The sequence below is a fragment of the Rousettus aegyptiacus genome, unplaced genomic scaffold, assembly GCF_014176215.1.
Source record: "Rousettus aegyptiacus isolate mRouAeg1 unplaced genomic scaffold, mRouAeg1.p scaffold_m13_p_2, whole genome shotgun sequence".
Classification (NCBI taxonomy): Eukaryota; Metazoa; Chordata; class Mammalia; order Chiroptera; family Pteropodidae; genus Rousettus; species Rousettus aegyptiacus.
In genome coordinates, this window is record NW_023416295.1 from 118203992 (window position 1) to 118222460 (window position 18469).

General features: G+C 43.8%; 1 protein-coding gene across 2 annotated transcripts; it reads right to left on the bottom strand.

Annotated features, from left to right (window-relative positions):
• Positions 1–930: 930 nt before the first annotated feature.
• DYRK2 (dual specificity tyrosine phosphorylation regulated kinase 2) lies at positions 931–14743 on the bottom strand. Of its 2 annotated transcripts, XM_016148479.2 has the most exons (3): positions 14294–14743; positions 13554–13702; positions 931–6509 (listed from the first exon to the last, which is right to left on the bottom strand). In XM_016148479.2, the coding sequence occupies exons 1-3, from the start codon at positions 14340–14342 to the stop codon at positions 4902–4904; spliced, it is 1806 nt and encodes a 601-aa protein (XP_016003965.1). In that variant the 5' UTR covers positions 14343–14743; the 3' UTR covers positions 931–4901. The 2 variants fall into 2 exon arrangements, with proteins under 2 accessions (XP_016003965.1, XP_016003967.1); XM_016148481.2 differs by lacking the exon at positions 13554–13702.
• Between the last annotated feature and the right edge of the window lie 3726 nt (positions 14744–18469).

Below are 18469 nucleotides of genomic sequence, written 5' to 3' on the forward strand. Positions count from 1 at the left end.
ACATAACACACATCTCTTAAAAACTTATTTCTAATATATAGGATTCCTTGGTTGGTTGGTACTTTTTTCACTGGGTAAGAGAGTTGCCAGAGAAGCAATACTGGAAACCTATGGCATAGGCTATGGATGAGACCATGTCTGGAGATGGGAACGTGTTCCTACAGTATCCCCTTGTTTTAAGCAAATACGACTTCTACTGCAGGAAGCCACACTAAGTCATTCTTTGGCTGTTGGTGGCAGGCAGGGTGTAAATAAAAATGTGAGGTAGTTCCTTCCACAAGAGGGAAATATTTGTCTACATAATATCCCTGCAATGTCTGAGAAATTACTAGAGCATCTGCTTGCTGTCATCTGTAAGTAAACTCTTAGCTTGGTATTAACTGAACTTGACAAATGATGAGCTAGTTGTAGTTCACAGGCCTTATTTTTTGATACAGCTATGACAGAAGGAGACACTAAAAACCCCCAAAATGTGAACCATAGAGACCACCAAGTACAAGAACTGCAAAAGCTTGAGCATTAAAAAGCATATGGGGGAGCTGGTGAGAGCACATAATTTACCAGAACCTTTGTGTACAAAAGAACGAACATTGGTGGGGAACAATTTATAGACTCTGCTCCCACAGCATAACTGTCTATCGGCTTGAAGGTTAAAAATTAAAAAAAAAAAAAAAATTGAAGTTTTAGCATGATAGAGAACATGGCAGAGGCTATATAAAATTAACAGAAATATTAAAGGCATAGAATATCTGAGAAAATCAAGAGTTGCCTACTAAAACTTTAGTCTTTCTTGAAATTTGCACATTTATATTAATAAGAAATCAATTACTGCTGAAAATATTTGCATTCTAAACTCTCTCCAGGCTATTGGACCAAGAATACCAGAAATAGATCAGGAGTAAAATTATAGTTAGAAAAGGGGAGAAAAAGTAAGGTAGGACATTAAAATTTTATTCTGAAATAATCTCTGGCCACGACAATAAAATTTAACAAATATTCACTGAACAGTCTTACTCCTGTCATCAGCTGTACAATACATACAGTATCATAGAACTGGCCACTAGGATTAAAATCCACTAGAACATATTTCATGTTAAGTGGCGACAGCAGCATCTCACAGAAATTTTTACATACATATATACACAGTCCACATTCAACCATTTTCACATATTTTCAGTACACACAGTTGCAGCATATTACAGTCACGTGTCTAAGTTGTTGCTCGATAAAAACCCAAGCCACTGCCTAGACATAACTGTAGCAGTTGTGCTGAGTATAATTACAATTTATTTTATATATGTCCATAGCAGAGAGATGTACAAGCCCCTAAGAAACAGAGTTCACAAATACTTTTTTAAATGCTACCACAGCATTATGTTGGGCAATATTAAAACCTTTACCAACCAAATCAATTATTTTTAAAAAGACTTCTGCTTACCAGAAATATTCTTGATGAAAAAAATTACAAAAATGAATGCTCTCTTTAAAGTAATTCACACTTTTAAGATTCCAATATGGCCCAATGCTACTGATGCCTAAAGTGTTCCTAATATTCTGATGGAGCCCTTTATCATGACTCCAAACCACCCATTAAGTTTAAAAGTGGCTTAAGTGCCTTGCACCCAAATTGTAAAAATCCCTGGCCATCCTTACTAGAGCCAGGCACATAGAAAAGGAATGCACTTTGGTTCATACCAAATGCCCTGGGATTAATCACACTATAAAATTAAATGGTTTGAGGTAAATTTTTACAAATACAGTTGATTTTCGTCTAGTGTTAGCGTAACAAAAAAAAATAATCATTTAAAAAATCAGTCTGATGTTAAGATACAACAAAGACCATCTTCAACCCCTTAAGTATAGGAATTCTCTGTGTAACTAACCAACCAATGGTTTACCTTTTTCAGTGCCTGATGATGATTCATGCCTTATGGTTTCTATTAAGGCCTATAAGTAACTGGATATTTAAGACAGATGTACCTTTGCAGAGGTGGGTTCCATCCTTACTGCCCAGTATTCAAAGAGTTAAAAGAGGCCAAAAAATGCACGCCCTACTACATGGCATTCGGAACAAAAGGCACATTGTTAACACTAAGGGCACAATTTCTCCTCTACTCTTAATCTTCACTGTCTTGCATCACTCTGTTGTTCCACTGTTGTGGCAATACACTCAAGTGGTAATGCACACACTGGTGGTGCAAGAAACGAGCCAGATGAGACTGCAACCAAAGACAAGACGACACTGTGCTATTCCTAAATCTGAAAACAGCTCAGACATCCCTAGACAATGGGAACCTGTGAGACCAAGGACTGTTTCCAAGCCAACTTCCAGTAGCCTATCAGAGCCCTTCACTTATTTGTTTTAAAACCACGAAGAGGACACATTTTTCTTTTTGCCATTATAATTAAGCTAGAATTTTTGAAAAGCAGGTCTATCACTAAACACTGAACACGGCGGCTCTTGTGATTAGAAATTTCATTGTATTTTGGGGAGGAGGGGAGCCCCGTAGCGCTGCACATTGTAGTTTGGCTTAAAAGTTTCCGGTTACATTTGTGATAGTCACAAATGCATTGCTGGCATCTTAAGAACCAGTTTTGTGTGGTGAGGCAAAGATAACTAGTATTAGTCCATTTATAAATTTTCACATGTATAGTCATTTTACAGGGGAATTTTTATTAATGGCAGGCTCAGGTTCATATATTTAAACCTAAATGTGAAAATGAGTGTGGTATGGAAGAAGAGCATTGCAAGGGGAAAATTGGCTTTATGTTTTTGTTTATTTTAATGACCTAAAGAAGCTAACCATCGTTAAGAGGCTCGTGGTTTTACAAAGCCATCACACCAAGTTTTACATTTCTTATGCCTTTAAGCCAAAATTTAATAATAAATACATAATCTTTAGATTCTGGAAGCCGCTGATTGGGGGTATTATCACATGAGTATCATTTAAAATGCAAATTACTAACACATTGCACTTCCACAGAAAATACACAGAAATGTGTACAATATGGTAAAGAATTTGACTATGGGAAGAAGCTATAATTTCTAAATACAGAAGTACAAATTAATTCATCGGTAACACCCTTAAATAGTAAAGCAAATAGCAACATCACTATTTATTAATAAGCTAATCTTATTACTGTTTTTTGGCAAATATCTGTAATATTTCCTGAGCATTTTTCTCCACCATCAACTGACAAAGCCTCTAGATAAGTAAAGTATTTTGTTCAAAACTACTTTTTTTTTTTTTTTTTTAAAGTAAGAGAAACTGTAGGTTTACTATTAAAAGAACTTAACCGGAAACTTTCTTGGCCTCACTGGGGACCATGCTTTAAGTACTTGTAAATCAATTTACAGGCAATACAGTAATATCTGTGCATATAAAAGAGTATTTATCCTAATTTTTACTACCCAAACCTATTTCCAAAGAGGCAGAAATCTTTCTATATTAAATTGCACATACTAAAAAACTTTTTCCACGTGCCTTGAAATTGATATATATCACTGCTCATACATTAGTGATAAAATACTGAAATTTCGACTGTGAAAATAATTATTATTCAGAGAAGAAAATATTCTTTTACTTTAACTCTCATTTCCTTTTCCAGGTAAAGTGTCGTTCTCACAAAGACAATCAGTGCAATTCAAAAGAAAGTAAAACGAAACAGAAGAACCCAATTTGTGGCTTTTCTAATAATGCAAAGAATGAGTCAAACCATTTAACTTGAGGTTGAACTTTTCTCCCTTTAGATTTGTTGTTAAAATTGGCCTTAGTGAACAGGCACAGTGACTTCTGTTCATCAAAAGGATTTTCAACCCTCTTTCTTTTTAAAGAAAGAGTTGATACTTTCCCAGGCTAAGAGAACCTTACAGTGACACCTGCAAAGTGGGAACTCAGCTAATCTGCTAAACCTTCTTTGGAACTGTGGAAATCCCCATCTTAAGGAGCTAGGCTGCTATTCTTTTTTAAACTTGGAATATGAAATGATGGTCAAAATCACAGCTGAAATGTCTCTTTTTTGTATTAACCGTCTGGGATATCTATTTGAAGGAAGGAAAAAGGCTAAATGCAAGCAACAGATGTGTGGTAAAAGAGGAGCAGAGAGGAGAAAAGCAAAGAGAAGGGAGGAACAGTTTGTAGAACACATTTCTAAATTTAGGTGCGAGACCAATTCTGTAATATGAAGCTTCTTTACAAAGCAGCTCACTGATCATATTAGATAATTTGGAGGAACACACACGTTTCCATTTACTCACTAGGTCTGCTTGACCAATTTGAGAATGTCAGAATGCTAAACTGGGCATTTAAATCTTGGGGGTTTTATTTTGTTTTAGCACGACTTTAGGAAAAAAAAAATCACTAAGGTACAGTTTTCTTAGAATATCATGTTCGTCCTAACCATTCTTCTCCCACCATAACTACCACCCAGATAACTTATGGAAAATAGAAGGACATGCCACACCTGTGCATGAACCTGGAGCAAGGGGCGGGGTGGTGTCCTCCGAGGGCAATCACCTTGGGGAGAATATACTATGAACCATAAAAACATAGTGAATGTCTTTGACACCAATCTGTAAATGCATGGCAGTCATGAAGTAATCAATGGCCTGCCACTGATGTTTATTACTCTGCCACACTAAATACAGTAAGGCTCATCGTACTTTTAGAACACAAAGAGTTTCAGAAAGTATAAAAACTTAAAGCATTGTCCCCATGTATTTTATAAAAACAAAACAAAAATTTCTTACATTAAAATAAGTGCTGAAGAGATACAAATGAGTCGAGTTATTGAGCAAATAAAAACAGGTCTGAGCTACTCCTTTTCAACCCACTAAGGCTCAGCAACATCGTATCTTTCAAATTACGAGCATGGGGGGGCGGGGGGGGGGGGGACTCAGCTCAGCTAACAAGTTTTGGCAAGACTGTCCTCTGCTGAATATTCCCATTGGCATCTGTCATCTGTGCCAAATTAGTCCTCAGTTTGGAAGCGGAGCTGGAAGGTGGAGGTAACTTAGAAATGGAAGTGATAGCACCAGTGCTCTCGGTTATCCTTTTCACTGCTGTCTTCTCCCCTGCTGGAGGCTTTGGCAACCGCCTCCTCAGCCAGGGATGCCGCAAAGCCTGGCCGGGGGTCATGCGGACCACAGGATCCCATTCTAAACACTGTTTCAAGAAGTCAAGGAAAAGGGGATCGTCACACCCCTTCAGTGCGTTCCCCCACTCTCTGCTCTCTGGTGGGCCCCTCAGTTTCCCTCTCCGGGAACGGCCTCCGTTGAGAACCACAGAGCCGTCTGAGAGAGTCGTGACAGTGCAGTAACGGGGATAACCCTTGGAGCTCACAAAATTTTTGGCTCGTTTGGATGCATCCAGCAGTTTCTGAGAGGGCATGCCCAACAGTTCGATCATACAGGCCAGCTGGTCCCCTTCATCTTCCCCAGGCAAGAGGGGGTACCCGGTCAGGAGCTCTGCTAAGATGCAGCCCAGGCTCCACATGTCGATGGGCATGCCGTACCTGGCGCCAAGGATCACTTCCGGAGCCCGGTAAAAACGGGACTGGATGTACGTGTACACACGCTGATGCTCGTAACAGCTGGAGCCAAAATCGATCACTTTAATACCACTTCTACCCTGCTGCTTTAACAAAATGTTCTCGGGCTTAAGGTCACAGTGAATTATTCTGTTTTTGTGCAAAGCATCCAAGCACTGTAGAATGGAGTGGGCAAACTTGCGAACCAAAGGCAGGCTGAAGCCCTGGAATTTATTCTTCTTGATGAGCTCATAGAGGTTCATGCTCAGCAGCTCGAACGTCATGCAGATGTGGTTGCGGAAGGTGAAATTCTCCAGCATGTGGATGACGTTCATGGTGTTGTCCTTGTCCTGCTTTCGCAGGTGTTCCAGGATTCGGATCTCCTCTGCCGCCTGCCGGTGGAAGCGCTTCTCGTTCCGCACCATCTTCAGGGCCACGTGCTGGTGGACTTTGTGGTCATAGGCCTTGACCACCTGCCCAAAGCTCCCCTTCCCAATGACCTTCAGGACTTCATACCTGTAAGCCACGTGATCGTGGGGCACTTGCACATAGGATCCCTGGTCATCGTCATAGCCACCGTTGTTGGGCCCGCCTGTCATGCCCTGGCGCTTCTTTGCATTTGGACCCAAGAAGTAGATTTCGGGGTAGCTGAAGATCTCGTGGTGTTCGAAGGTGGTTAGTTTTTGCATGTATTGCTTCATTGCTTGTTCAGGTGTCAAGGGGGTGGCTTTCACCTTCCCCATGCCGTCTATAGACTTCAGAGAGGTGGAGCTGCCCTGCCGTCGGTGGATGCTCTCCAGCTGCCGCTCCGGCACCACCGGCAATCCCGTTTTGCCCACTGTTGTAAGCCCATTTGGTTGCGTCGTGAGCACTGTCCGCTTGTTACTGTTATCCTCAAACAGCTGCTGCACCTGGATCTGTCCGTGGCTGTGGCCGCCAACATGCAGATGATCATTCATTGTGTGCTTGCTGCTGCCGATCTGGAATTTAAAAAAGAAACATGAATGGCATGGAAGAGGGTCTGTCTACTCAAACGGAATCTTTGATAAGTCAGCCTCCAACCCCACCTTTAGAAAACCTAATTTGGTTTGAATTTATAGTTCGAATCAGGTTACTAAGAAGAAAGAATTGTGCACTCAAGAGGGACTTCAGTAACACCTAAGAGGGACACTGGACGTGATGCTGACAGTCTCTGCCAAAAGAAAAGAATAGGAAGTTCGTGGGCTAGGTAAGGCTACGAAACTTGGGATCCTGCAAAAAAGACCCCATAAATGCTACACTCAACAGACAAGCAGATTGCTATACATACTCGGGGTCCTTAGAGCAAGTTCCCTGCAGAGGCAGAGAACGTCGTTCTTGTTCATCCTATACCTAACATTTAGCACAGGACCTAGCACATCACAGGTGTTCCACTCAATCCACACTTGATTTCAAAATGAAACAGGATACAGAAAAAGCATGAACACTCAGATTCTACACTGGTTCCACCTCCCCCAGATCATAGCACCTTTCACACTTCATCTAGTACCTTCTTTACTACCATGAGGGCAGAGACTACATCTACCATATTGACTACTCTTTCGACCCTAGCTCAATTCTGAAAACACTTGTATACTCACTGTCGGTCTTCACTATTTGGAAATTTAACTGATTACACCTAAGAAAGTACATGATCCAGTGGCAAAGAAAACTGTATTTTTGGGCTTGAGAAATTCTCATGTAGATATGCACTGCGGCATCTTGTAAACCCCTAACCTATTTTTAAAATTTCTGGGCTTCTCTGGCTGTGATGACCATTTAAGGCCATGCGGCCCGACAAACCAACCGTCATTCTTTTGGGCCTTCCTTTGGTCAATGGCTCAGCTCTCTTAAGTCTGCTCGGATACTCGGCTTTCCAACAAGGAATACAAAGTAGTGATTTCTATTTTTAGGCACACATGCCATCCCTGAACATTCCTGTCTAAACAAAACTGGCTATGTAAGCCAACCCTGCCCCCCACTACCCGCTCCGCCCCAGGCCTTCTACTGAGAATCTACGTGGGATATCTTTTTGCATTATTATTGCAAAGAGGTAAGGGGTGGAAGAGGAATCACAGCCAGGATTCCCCTCCCAGTTAGAAATTCTTGCCACCTCAGACAACCACCCACAAAGTCTTAAAGCATCCTGCTAGGTGATTTTTATACAAATCTTAAAAGATCAATTTGTCATTCACTATCCCATTCATTCCACCAACAATAACTGAGGTCTAGCCACATTATGTGACAGAGTCCTTACTCTCTAGGGGCTTAAAACCAATTAGCTGAAGTCCTGTGCCATCATTATTTTTCCCATTATCGCCACCTAAATCCCAATTTGGGGGCTTTATATACCACTAAAAGCACAGAAGTGCTCTGCATATGTAATATAATTCAGGAAAAGTTTTGGTGACCACCTAGATTATAAAATGAAATTCTAAGACCTTAAATTTTCTTTAACTGATACAAGGCACACATAGTGACCATCTGAGGAATGAGATTTCTCTCTGCATTCTTCTAAGACAAATATAGTACTTGAGCCTGTCGAAAGTGTCATTTCACAGATTGAGGGATTTTATTTCTTAGACAGATTTCTGGAAGACTTCTACTTGAACCATTTTATTAAACTCATAGAAGATAGTCCAAGCTAAGTGGACTTATCTTCTGTAAGGGTAGCTGGACAGGTTATTTTAGCCTCGTTCTATGCCAAAAGCAGAGCAGTCCACAAAAATGAACTAGGAAAGTCTTGGGTATTTATAAAAGTAGTACAGGCTTGTCCACTGCTTTTGTTCCCAAGCCTCACTCTCTGTACCCCTCCTCCCCACTGTCGTCTTTCAAGCACCAGGGAATAAAAGGACCTGAAATTAGAAATATATCTCTTCTACAGAACCATTCTCTTCAGGACAGCATGGAGAGATTTCAGAAGAAAAACCTACATTACCAGTACATATGCTACAAAAAGCATGAGGTTTCATCAGAAACAAAATTAACCTTCGGGCTTTAGGAACTCCTAAAAGATAACAAAGTACAACTCTTTGAGCATCTGAAACTAACTTCAATCTTTGCAATAGCAATTTTAATGTTTTCATAATTTAAATTACAATCACAAAAATTTAGTGACTAGTACATAAGAGAGCTTGCCAATACTTGATCCTTCCTTTCTTCTCTTGGTCTCCTCAACAGCATTAACTATTAATTCACCTACCCATAGGTGGATTCAAGGGTTCAGAAGTCTCAGCTCTCATGGCTTCTCACTCCCTTAACATTCCCTTGATCGTGACCACAGCTAGGACCACCCATGGGCTGATGTCTGCCATAACTACACCTCCAGCTCAGAGCTGCCCAATCTTTGTCTCCTGAGCTCAAGACTCATGTGTCAACTACAGATCAGCTGCCTTTTCCACAGGCAACTCAAACTCAACTCATGATTTCTTCTACCAAAACCATTTCCTCCTCCCTTAACCCTCAATTTCTGATAACAAGAAGCTTCCCTTCCACACAACCTGGATATTCTCCTCCAGGGTATCTCCCCCTCACTTTCCCAAGTCACATTAAGCTTCATCATTTCTATCTCTCTCACATGGTCTCCCCTCACACTCCTATTGTCTTTCACTGGGACAACTAAAGCAGGCTCCTAACATGTACCCTTGGTTCTAAATCTGATATTCCTCAAATCTCTTCTTTCTGTGGTACTTGTAGAGTTACCATTCAAAAGTATCACTCTGATGTTTCCCTTGCTTTTGCTCAAGGCCCACACTGGCACCCATTTCCACAGATATTACAAGAACTCACAGGCAAGAAAAGGAGATTCTAAAATGAAGAGGCTAAATGAGCTGAGTCTTCCAACGTCATCTACAACACTCACTATTCTCTCTGAGAGTAACAAAGCTAGATTCCCCGCGGCCTTTGAAAACCCCATGCTTTTTTTATGCTCCTCTGCTTTTGGTGAGGTCCTATCTCATAATGGTTAGGAGCCCGGGGATTTTTGATTAGACACATGGGAAATGAATCCCAGCTCCACCACTTAGTCTGTGACCTTGGGCAATGTACTTAATCTCTCTGCACTAGTGTCCTTATCTGTAAAAAGAGGGTAACAAAGCTACCTCATTAGGGGTCTTAGGAGGATTAAATAAAATAAAATGTATAAAGTGCTTAGTACAGTACTGAGTACTTAGTATAGTACTAAGCTGTTATCATCAGCCTTTCCCAATGCTGCTTGACTCTCCCTAACCACGTCAACTCACCCTTCAACGAGCAGTTCGACCATCACCTCCTGGTGAAACCTTCCCTTTCCCTTCCTCTAGGAACACTTATTTCATTTTACTGTCACTGTTTTAACACCTGATGTACCGATCTGGCTGTGAGCAATTCTGGGGCAAAGTACCTCTTATCTTTTAAGCCTTATTAAAATATCAATGATAAATCTGTTGAATGGAAAAGGGCATGTCAATAAATCCTTAACTCTCACCTCTCTGAATTATTCTTGAGAAGTGCCTTGGTACCTTCCTAAGAAAACATGAAGTTAACGCCTGGGGAACTGGTAATTGTCCCCAGTGACCCAAGTCACAAGATGTTAGGCTTGCAGTGTATCAGCGGAGACTTGGAGGCAAATGATAGCAGTTAAAAAGTACCTGTCACAGACAAATTAACTAAACACCTAAGAGCAATGTATAGTATCTTAAAACTTTCCAGATATTAAGGAGATTCATTTGAGAGGCTCCAGTAAAGGAGAACCCTGAGTCTCTACTACTATAGGACTCTAAAATCACAACTAAACTCAGAAGCACAATTAACTGATCTATGAAAAGGAGGAGAGGGGACCCTAAAAAAGCCATAACATTTCCACAACGCATTTACCACAAATACATGAGAAACTGTATAATAAAAACCTTTCTCACTCAGCCTCTTGAAGTCTGAGATTGTGGCTTATCCATATTTGCGAAAGCCTACCTAGCACAGTGCCATCACATTTAAAAAGAGACAATGAATGAATCGAATGAATGCAATTGTTAGATACCTACAATGTATGGGTTAAAATGCAGAGACCTACAAAAGCCTTCTCTGACCACATAATATTTTCATACTAAAAAATATGTAAGATCTCATGGCATATTAAAAGAAAAATCTTTTTAAAAATAAAGAACAATAGTCTAACCTGTTTGGTTGTTTTAATCTCTTCCAATAATACAATGGAAAAACAGCAGCTATTTCACTGTGCTAACATTTCTGGGCATTTTAAAACTTCCTTTATCTTAGAAATGTTGTATAGTGTTAGGGGAATAAAACTGAGTTCAAAAGGATTGGAATTTTAGCTCCTCCTCAAACACACTGATGGGCTGTGTGGTCCTGAGTCAAATGTCCACTTTTTCTTCTTCAAAATATTACTACTTTTTATGGGAATATTCATCCTCCTTTAATTCCAATTATTTCATTTTTTGGTAACTGGAGAGTGCTTTAAACATTAAAAGTTATAAAATGATACAATATATTTGGAAAATTTTTTAAAAAGTATATCATCTCCCATAAAACACTAAAAGAAAAAAAAAACTATTGGCAATCAAAATAGTTATTGAGTACACTTTTAGGACATATAAACAAAATGACTAAGTGTACAATAATATATACATGGAGATAGAGAACAAAAGGGCAATGGACTAGTTAAATTCCACAGTTCGTAATATTTATAATCATATATTTATCCACCTACTATTTCATTTACAAGGGAAAATAAAGGCAGGCTCCTATGACTAGATCATTTTCTTTTCATTAACGCTCTTCCCACCTCTGCCCTCATTTGTAAAATAGCTCTTCCCAGAAGCAACTTCTGTGAAATTAAAAACTTATAAAAACCTGATAGACGTATGTGAATATGGATCTGTACAGGTTCTCACGTTTATAATGAAACTAATACAGTTTCCTAGAATTAGCGGTATCAAGCAGTATGTTAAAACCAGACTCAGGAGGGCCTGGGGCTTTAACTCCTGCCTCGAGTATGAATTGGCTAGGGTAATCTTGACCAAACAACTTAACTTCTCCGACTGTTTCCTCATCTGAAAAATGAAAGAGTAGAACCAGATTAATGCTGTGGTCCTTTCACACTTCCCTGTTCTAGGAAGTCTGCAATGTTGTGCAACTAAAGTCAAAACTAAACAATCAAAACTCCAAGTCACCTTTCAAAACCAAGTTTCTAACGACCAACAGCACACTGAAGTTTAAAAGTAAGTTGAAAACAGGTAAATCTGGCAGATACCACAGCAAAATACAAGCATCCATCATTAGGAGTCCTGAGAAGCACCCTCACATCTTTTCATTTCCGGTCCATCACAGGCTATTCCTCCAGGGGACACCTTTTGTTTTCTCTAATCTCATTACACATTTCAATTTTAAGAAGGCTCTGATTAAGTAAAGCTCATACCCTTATAAAACTGGAATCCAGATGCAAAACTAGTATTTTTCCCCTAGGTCACATCAAGTCATGTGATTACATCCGCCCGCTGCAAAAAAAAAAAAAAAAAAAAAAAAAAAAAAAGAAAGAAAGAAAAAGAAAAAAGAAAAAAAAACCCTGGATGTTACATTTCCGAATTGTCAGGTGACTCCAAACCAAACAGATAAACCCCAACCCTTAAAACCAATGGCAAGACCTCAATTAAAATGTCATTGTGACAAGAACATCCAACCATAACATAAGGAATCAACCAGCCTACTGACAGATTCTCTTCCACTATCAACAATCCAAGAGATAGGTTAGCTTCACTGTAGTGAATGCTTAGCCCCTGGGTCTAGAAGTGTTTGGAGGGGAAGGGGGAAAGGGAGGGGGAAGGGAAGGAGAAGGGGAGAAGAGGGAGGGAGAAAGGGAGAGAGAGAAATAAATTGGAAGAACACAACGTTTTCCTGTGAAATTTCTATACATCTGTCCAGGTCTCAGAGGAGACTCTCCACTCTAGCCATCCTCTAGCAAATTCTCCCCTAGTAAACAAGTTTTCCCATAATAGGTTACCCTCAGAGCTGCTCCTCTGTAGTCTAGAAATGCCTTTTCTACAACACTTCAACTTTCACTTGGCAAACAAAGCAAAATTGCTAGCAAGCATCCCTCATACAGAACCATCTTAGGCAGTTCCTCTGGAAGATTCAATTGGTAACAAGATCCCGAAAACCATCACCTCTTCCAAGTGTACACCTCCTCTAGCTAGCAATAACCATCCAAGGGAAATTTCGGGGAGCTAAGAAAAGGTACATGAAGTCAAATCCACCTGGCCAATCTCTGCAGCGGCCAGTCCTGCTCCGCTCTCCCCTCCCTCTTGGTCTTCTGGAGGGACCCCTGCACAGAGCAGGTGCCATTCCCTTCCCACCTCCAAAGCGACACTGGCCCTTTCCTTATGAATACTATCCAATTGCAGAATCCTCCAGGGTGGCTTGTTGTTCTGACTGCTGCTGTGGCTCTTATTTTTGTTAATGTTAATTACAATTTCTGCTGTGCTCAAACCTGTAGCACTCATAAAACATGCTTCCACATGCGGGGGACAATTGGTGGTGCTCCCTGGTGGCTGAAGCCAGGCCTGGGAGCCTCTTTGGGGGATCGATTTTCCGGGCAGGACGGCCTGGCAGTCCCCTAACACGTATCTGTGTCTATAAATACCCACTATCCAACGTGGGGGCAGGGCGGATGTTTACCCGGTCAGGGAAAGGAGCTCTGGGAAGCAAGGACGGAAAAAGAGGGAAGAGAGAAGGAAAGAGGCAAGGAGGAAGTTCGGAGGAAGAGGAGCCCAGGGGTGGGCGGGCTCCAGGGGGGAAGTGAGGGGCCCACGCTACAAATCTTCCTTTGTGGCAGCAGCTTTGGACTCGCCCAAGTTACGGAGGGCGGCGTCCAGGAGAGGCCACCAGCCAAGGGCTTGCAGACATTCGCACTTCGACCTCTCTTCTCCGGGGGTCAGAAACCCCAAGTCCGGCTGTTTCTGTCCCGGGCTCCTCCCGCATCCCTTCCCCTCGGCCGCCCCCGGGCTGGGTCTCACCGTGTGGGCTGCGGCGGCAGCGTTGCTGGCCCGGAGGGGCGGCAAGGCGATGGGGGAGGGCGGGCCGGTCCCCACTCCGCTCCGGGGAGCCCCCGCTCCGAGCCCCGGGGAAGCCTGAAGCTGACGAACGGCGCTGTCCCCTCCTCGGCCTGAGAGCCACGCGCGGGAGGAGACAAAAGAGGGTCAGCGGGGAGAAAGTCACCCAGACTCCGTGGCCCCGCCCCACCCCTCTGGACAGCGAACCCCGCTCTTCCTTGGGGAGAAACGGGGACAGTAAAAGCGGGCGTCCAGGAACCGAAGGGACGCCCGGGACAAGGCGTCCCTGAGCGCGCCCACGGGCGGGGCTCCGGCGGCTGCAAAGTTAAGTCGGGCCTGGGCGCGCGAGTTCGCGACCCCGCGGGGAGCCGGGCTGGGCCGGGGCTGGGCGGCCCACGTTGCAGGCGGCGGCAGGCCCAGAGCGGGGTGGGAAGGCCGACGAGGGCACCGCCGCCTCGCCGAGCCCCGGGGCGGGGAAGGCCCGGGGCGGCCCCTGCCCAGCCAGGTCGGAGGCTGCACTGCGCGGAGCCCGGGGTCCCGCGTGCAACAATACGCGGAGCCGAGGCCGGGGCGCGCCGTCTGCGGGGAGCCCCGCCGCAGCGCAGACTTTGCTGGGGGTTCCGTAGGCAGCGGGCGCCCGCGCCACGAGGGCTGGCCCGGGGGCCGTGCGGGGGCTGGCGGCGCTGCGGCCCGGCCGTCCTTACCGGTCGGGTAGGCGGCGGGAGCGACGGCCGAAGGTTTCCTGGTTAACATGGCCGCTGGAGAGGAAAATGCATTTCAGGGCTGCCGTCTCCGCCGCCGCCCGTCCTGCTGCTACTTCCCGCGGCCGCCGCCGCCGCCTCCTGCTCGCCCCAATCTCGGATCTCCGGCGCCTCCTCGCCGCCTCGCGTCAGCTACAGCCAGACACACACAGTCCGCTGCATCCCCTCCGCCTGCGCCCGCCGCCGCGAGCCCCCCGCTCTCCTCGCCGCCGCCGTCCTCCTCCTCTTCGGGCGGCTGCAGCACCGCCCGGCCCGTGCACATGCCTCGCCCTCCCCTGTGCCGCTGGCCTCCCCGGTTCCCTCACATAGGGCGCGGGGAAGCGGGCTGAGCCGCGAGGACCGAGTCACTCGGGAGCCTCCTTCCCGGGCTCGCGCGCGCGCGCGCCCCCGCTCACACTTGCATTGGCGCCCGCGCGCGGCGCGGCCCGGGAGGGCAGCCCCGCCCCCGCTCCCAGCCGCGGAGGGTGCAGGCCCCGCCCCGGACTCCCCCCGGCCCAGCCACACACGCTCACGTACACCCCACCCCCACCCGCCACCCACGGGAGTCCCTCCCCCAACCCAGTCATCCGCGTGGCCACCCCTCCACTCCCCGGAAAACTCTGCGGCCTTGGCTCGCCCCACGCCTTCCCCTCCGGCCATCTGCACCGCTTCCTTCGGCTCCCCTGTTAACGACCTTTACCCTCCCCGTCTCTCCAGCCCCTGCAGCACCCCTCCTTTCCTACAGCGCAACCTACCACTGTTTCCCTCCCACAGAAATCGCTGCAGAGACCCCTCCCCTTCCATGCGCGCCCCCAAATATAAATGCATTTTCTGCTTTCCCACCTAATGGCGTCTCACAAACAATACTGCTTCCCATCGCGGTCCCAATGGCTTAACCCTCCCCACCCCCCAGTTTATCATGTAAATAACTTAGTTCTGCGAGGGTCACCTCGGTAAGTCAAGCCCGGTGGAGGGCCGCAGCTTAGCCCACTGACCCCCGAGGATGGGCGAAGGAGGGGGCTACCCTCCCACCTTCACCTCCACCACACACACCCTTCCCGATTACTGACACCAAGTGACCGCTCTCCAGTCGCTAGGACAAGGGGAGGCAGAGAGGCGCGTGTGGACGGCTGCTGGGGAAGCAGTCGGCTGTGGTTGCTAGGCAAAAATAAACATTAGAAACACCTCCCATTTCCTTACAACTCCGAGCCTTTCCCCTGCGCGGCCACTGGTAGAGACACACCTTCGTTTAAGCTCTCTGCGGTAAGAGACACTTTTAATTCCTCTTGTCCTCGAAGACTCGTCCCTCTTCCCTTTTCTATGACACGTGGAGAATTTCCCTTCTCATTATTTACTATCTACAGGCTCTCTTTCCCTTACAGAGTGGAAAACTGCCCATCTCACACCCACTCCCCGTCGCGTGTGGGGCATATGCCTTTGTCCAAAGGTCACAGGTTTTGTCACTTCAACAGTTAGGAGCGCTGGTGGGGGGGGCGCCGAAGAGGGGGGAAAGGGTGGAGGTGGGAAGGGGAGGGGTCGCGAGCAATTTCAGATGACTGAACTGAAAAAGTTGTGCTGTGCACTTCCTTCCTGAGATAGGCCAGATTTCTGAAGTTTTCCTGGGTATATTATGCCCTGCCTCAGGTATCTGCTGGACCTCTGACTGAAACAGGTTTGCAGGCCTGAACTTAGTGCAGAACGGACTCAGAAGGGGGCCACCTCCTGAAGAATCCTATTGCCCCTATTGTGTGCAAACTGTCATAGCTTCTCTGCCTCCCAGAGAGAGGACCCTCAGTTTTGTATGAATGTCAAAAACAGAATATTCCAACGGAGAGTGTGATCCTCTCAGAGTCTCCATGGCTCCTACAGGGGGTCAATGACAGAAGGAAGATGGCAAAGAATACAATTTTGCCTAGTAATATGTCCCTCTAAAAAATTAGGTGTGTTCTGCTAATAAAGTAGAAACACGTCGAAATAATCAATCCAATAATATGGCTTTAGAAGAATGATGGCCTGTTTTGACCCCAGAAAAAAATATAACCCTTTGCTTATCATCAGAGACTATTGGATTCAAATTCACTTGAGGACACATATTTAGTGTTCAGAATTAACTATAAGAATAGGGACTACATAGTAGCAGAGATGAAGCTAGAACTTATTTCCAGACTAATTTCACTATGCTTTCTATTATACTATCTTGGATTTTTAAGAACGTCATACCATTTGTCTGTCTTTCCCATTCAAAACAATTACTATCATACCATTTTCCTTTTTTAAATTAATACTCCATGCAATTGATGTTCCAATAAAAACGAAGCAAAAGGAATTTTGGTATAACCCGATACTCCTCATTTAAATTATTTTTATAATACTTCGATAGAAGCTACATTGCTACTGCTTTTTTATGAATAAGAAAAATGCTAACCACTGAAAGTCATAGTTTGTGAAATAAATTAGTTATATTAATCTACACATGAGGATGAGGAACACTGACTTTTTTTTTTTACAAAGGGCCACAATTAATTTAAATTGAAGAGAAAAAGACACACATTTAAGAAACTTTCCCTAGTATATTGTTTATGACACGATAAGTATAATTTCAATTTTGTATTTTTTTGTTTCTGACCTTAAAGAATATTTCCAATCAATCTAATCTTTGACTATTTTAATTATAAATGGTAAACCTCTCAAAATTATATTCTTACAGACCTCAAAATTAGTATTTACAGTTGCTTGGATTTCTCTCATTCTGTTAAATATTGATGACCTCAACCTGAGTTAATGTCAAATAGAAAGATGTACAAACGCACTCCTTGAGTTTTCAAAGAGAATTAACTGCGTAAATTCTAAGCATTACTACCCTCAAACTTCATTATTCGAATGCATCATTATTAATTACATTGTACATTTACCTCTTTATAAAACTTTTTCACAAATATTATCATGTTGAATCTTCACAACACATAACTGGACCAGTATTGATGTTGAAGAGTAACCTCCCCAGGGGGATTATTCAATTAGTAAGAGTCTGCTCTTTGGTTCTTGATCACTATAAAAACTCCATTTGTTCTGTAAGTTTTGAAAATCCAGATTCAGATAACAAGTTGGTAGGCATGATGTGGTAGAATTGGAGAGAAAGAAACTTTGGGGAACTCTAAATGGAGCCTTGTGGAAGGAAGTTGATTTTACACAAGGAAAAGTATTGATTACAGAGAAAATCACAAATGAACAAGAAAAACCTCTGGTTTCAAAACATATTCATTTATTTAATCCCTTTATCCAAGAAACATTTACAAAGAATTTAGTAGTGCTAGGCCTAGGGGATGACACAAATCTTCAAATATAGTAGGCTAGACTTCAGTCCGGCAATCTATCAGGACCACTTTCTTCAATTCAGCACTAAATAGTAAGCACCTAACATATTTTTTGACACTATTAGTACTGGGGTTACAGTTAAATTAATAATCCCTGGCTCTGGTCATTGTTATTAAGAAGTTTACAATCTAGTAAGGAAGACAAGATATTTAATGATGTGAATGGGCAGAAATCAAGACACAGAGGAGACACAATGGTGGCATGCAGGAAGCAGTGATGAGCTCTACTTATATCGTGTCTGGTATCGAAGATACTGTGGTTTTAAAATGGCTGGGAGTTTGCCAGTGAGCCAAGCCAGGCTAGGACATTCTAGGCAGAATAGGATGAGCAGAGGCACCAAGGTATAAGAGAGCACAGAGTATTTTGGGAGAAGTGTAAGCAATTCAGCTTAGAGGAAACTTGAAATGGCAGGGAGAGGGGTGGTACTGCTATCTTTACAAAATTAAGGTTATAGATGACAGGTTAAGAATTATCTGAAACTATACCAGCTGTGGAAATGTAAAAACAGGGTACAAGATCTTTCAAAGCAACTAGGAAAATTACTAAGGAGCTGACTCGTTTTGAGTAACACAGACCTGTGAGTAAGTTGGGCCTAACTTCCCTTAGAAGAGTACCATTTACGGATGGTACGTTCCATGTGTCCGTCGCCAAGGTTTAGAACCACCTAGAGAAGAATATGAAACTTATAGCCTGAAGTCCATAAATGTAACCTCCTCAGATGTAGGGGTAATGGAAGTCATAACCAAATAGCCACTAGGTATTGCA

Coding starts and splice junctions, on each gene's coding strand:
- DYRK2 (XM_016148479.2), bottom strand. CDS start 14,342: ATGTTAACCAGGAAACCTTCGGCCGTCGCTCCCGCCGCCTACCCGACC. Junction 13,703..14,293: donor TCCCGCCGCCTACCCGACCG/GTAAGGACGGCC, acceptor CGTGGCTCTCAG/GCCGAGGAGGGGACAGCGCC. Junction 6,510..13,553: donor CTGCCGCCGCAGCCCACACG/GTGAGACCCAGC, acceptor TTTAAATTCCAG/ATCGGCAGCAGCAAGCACAC.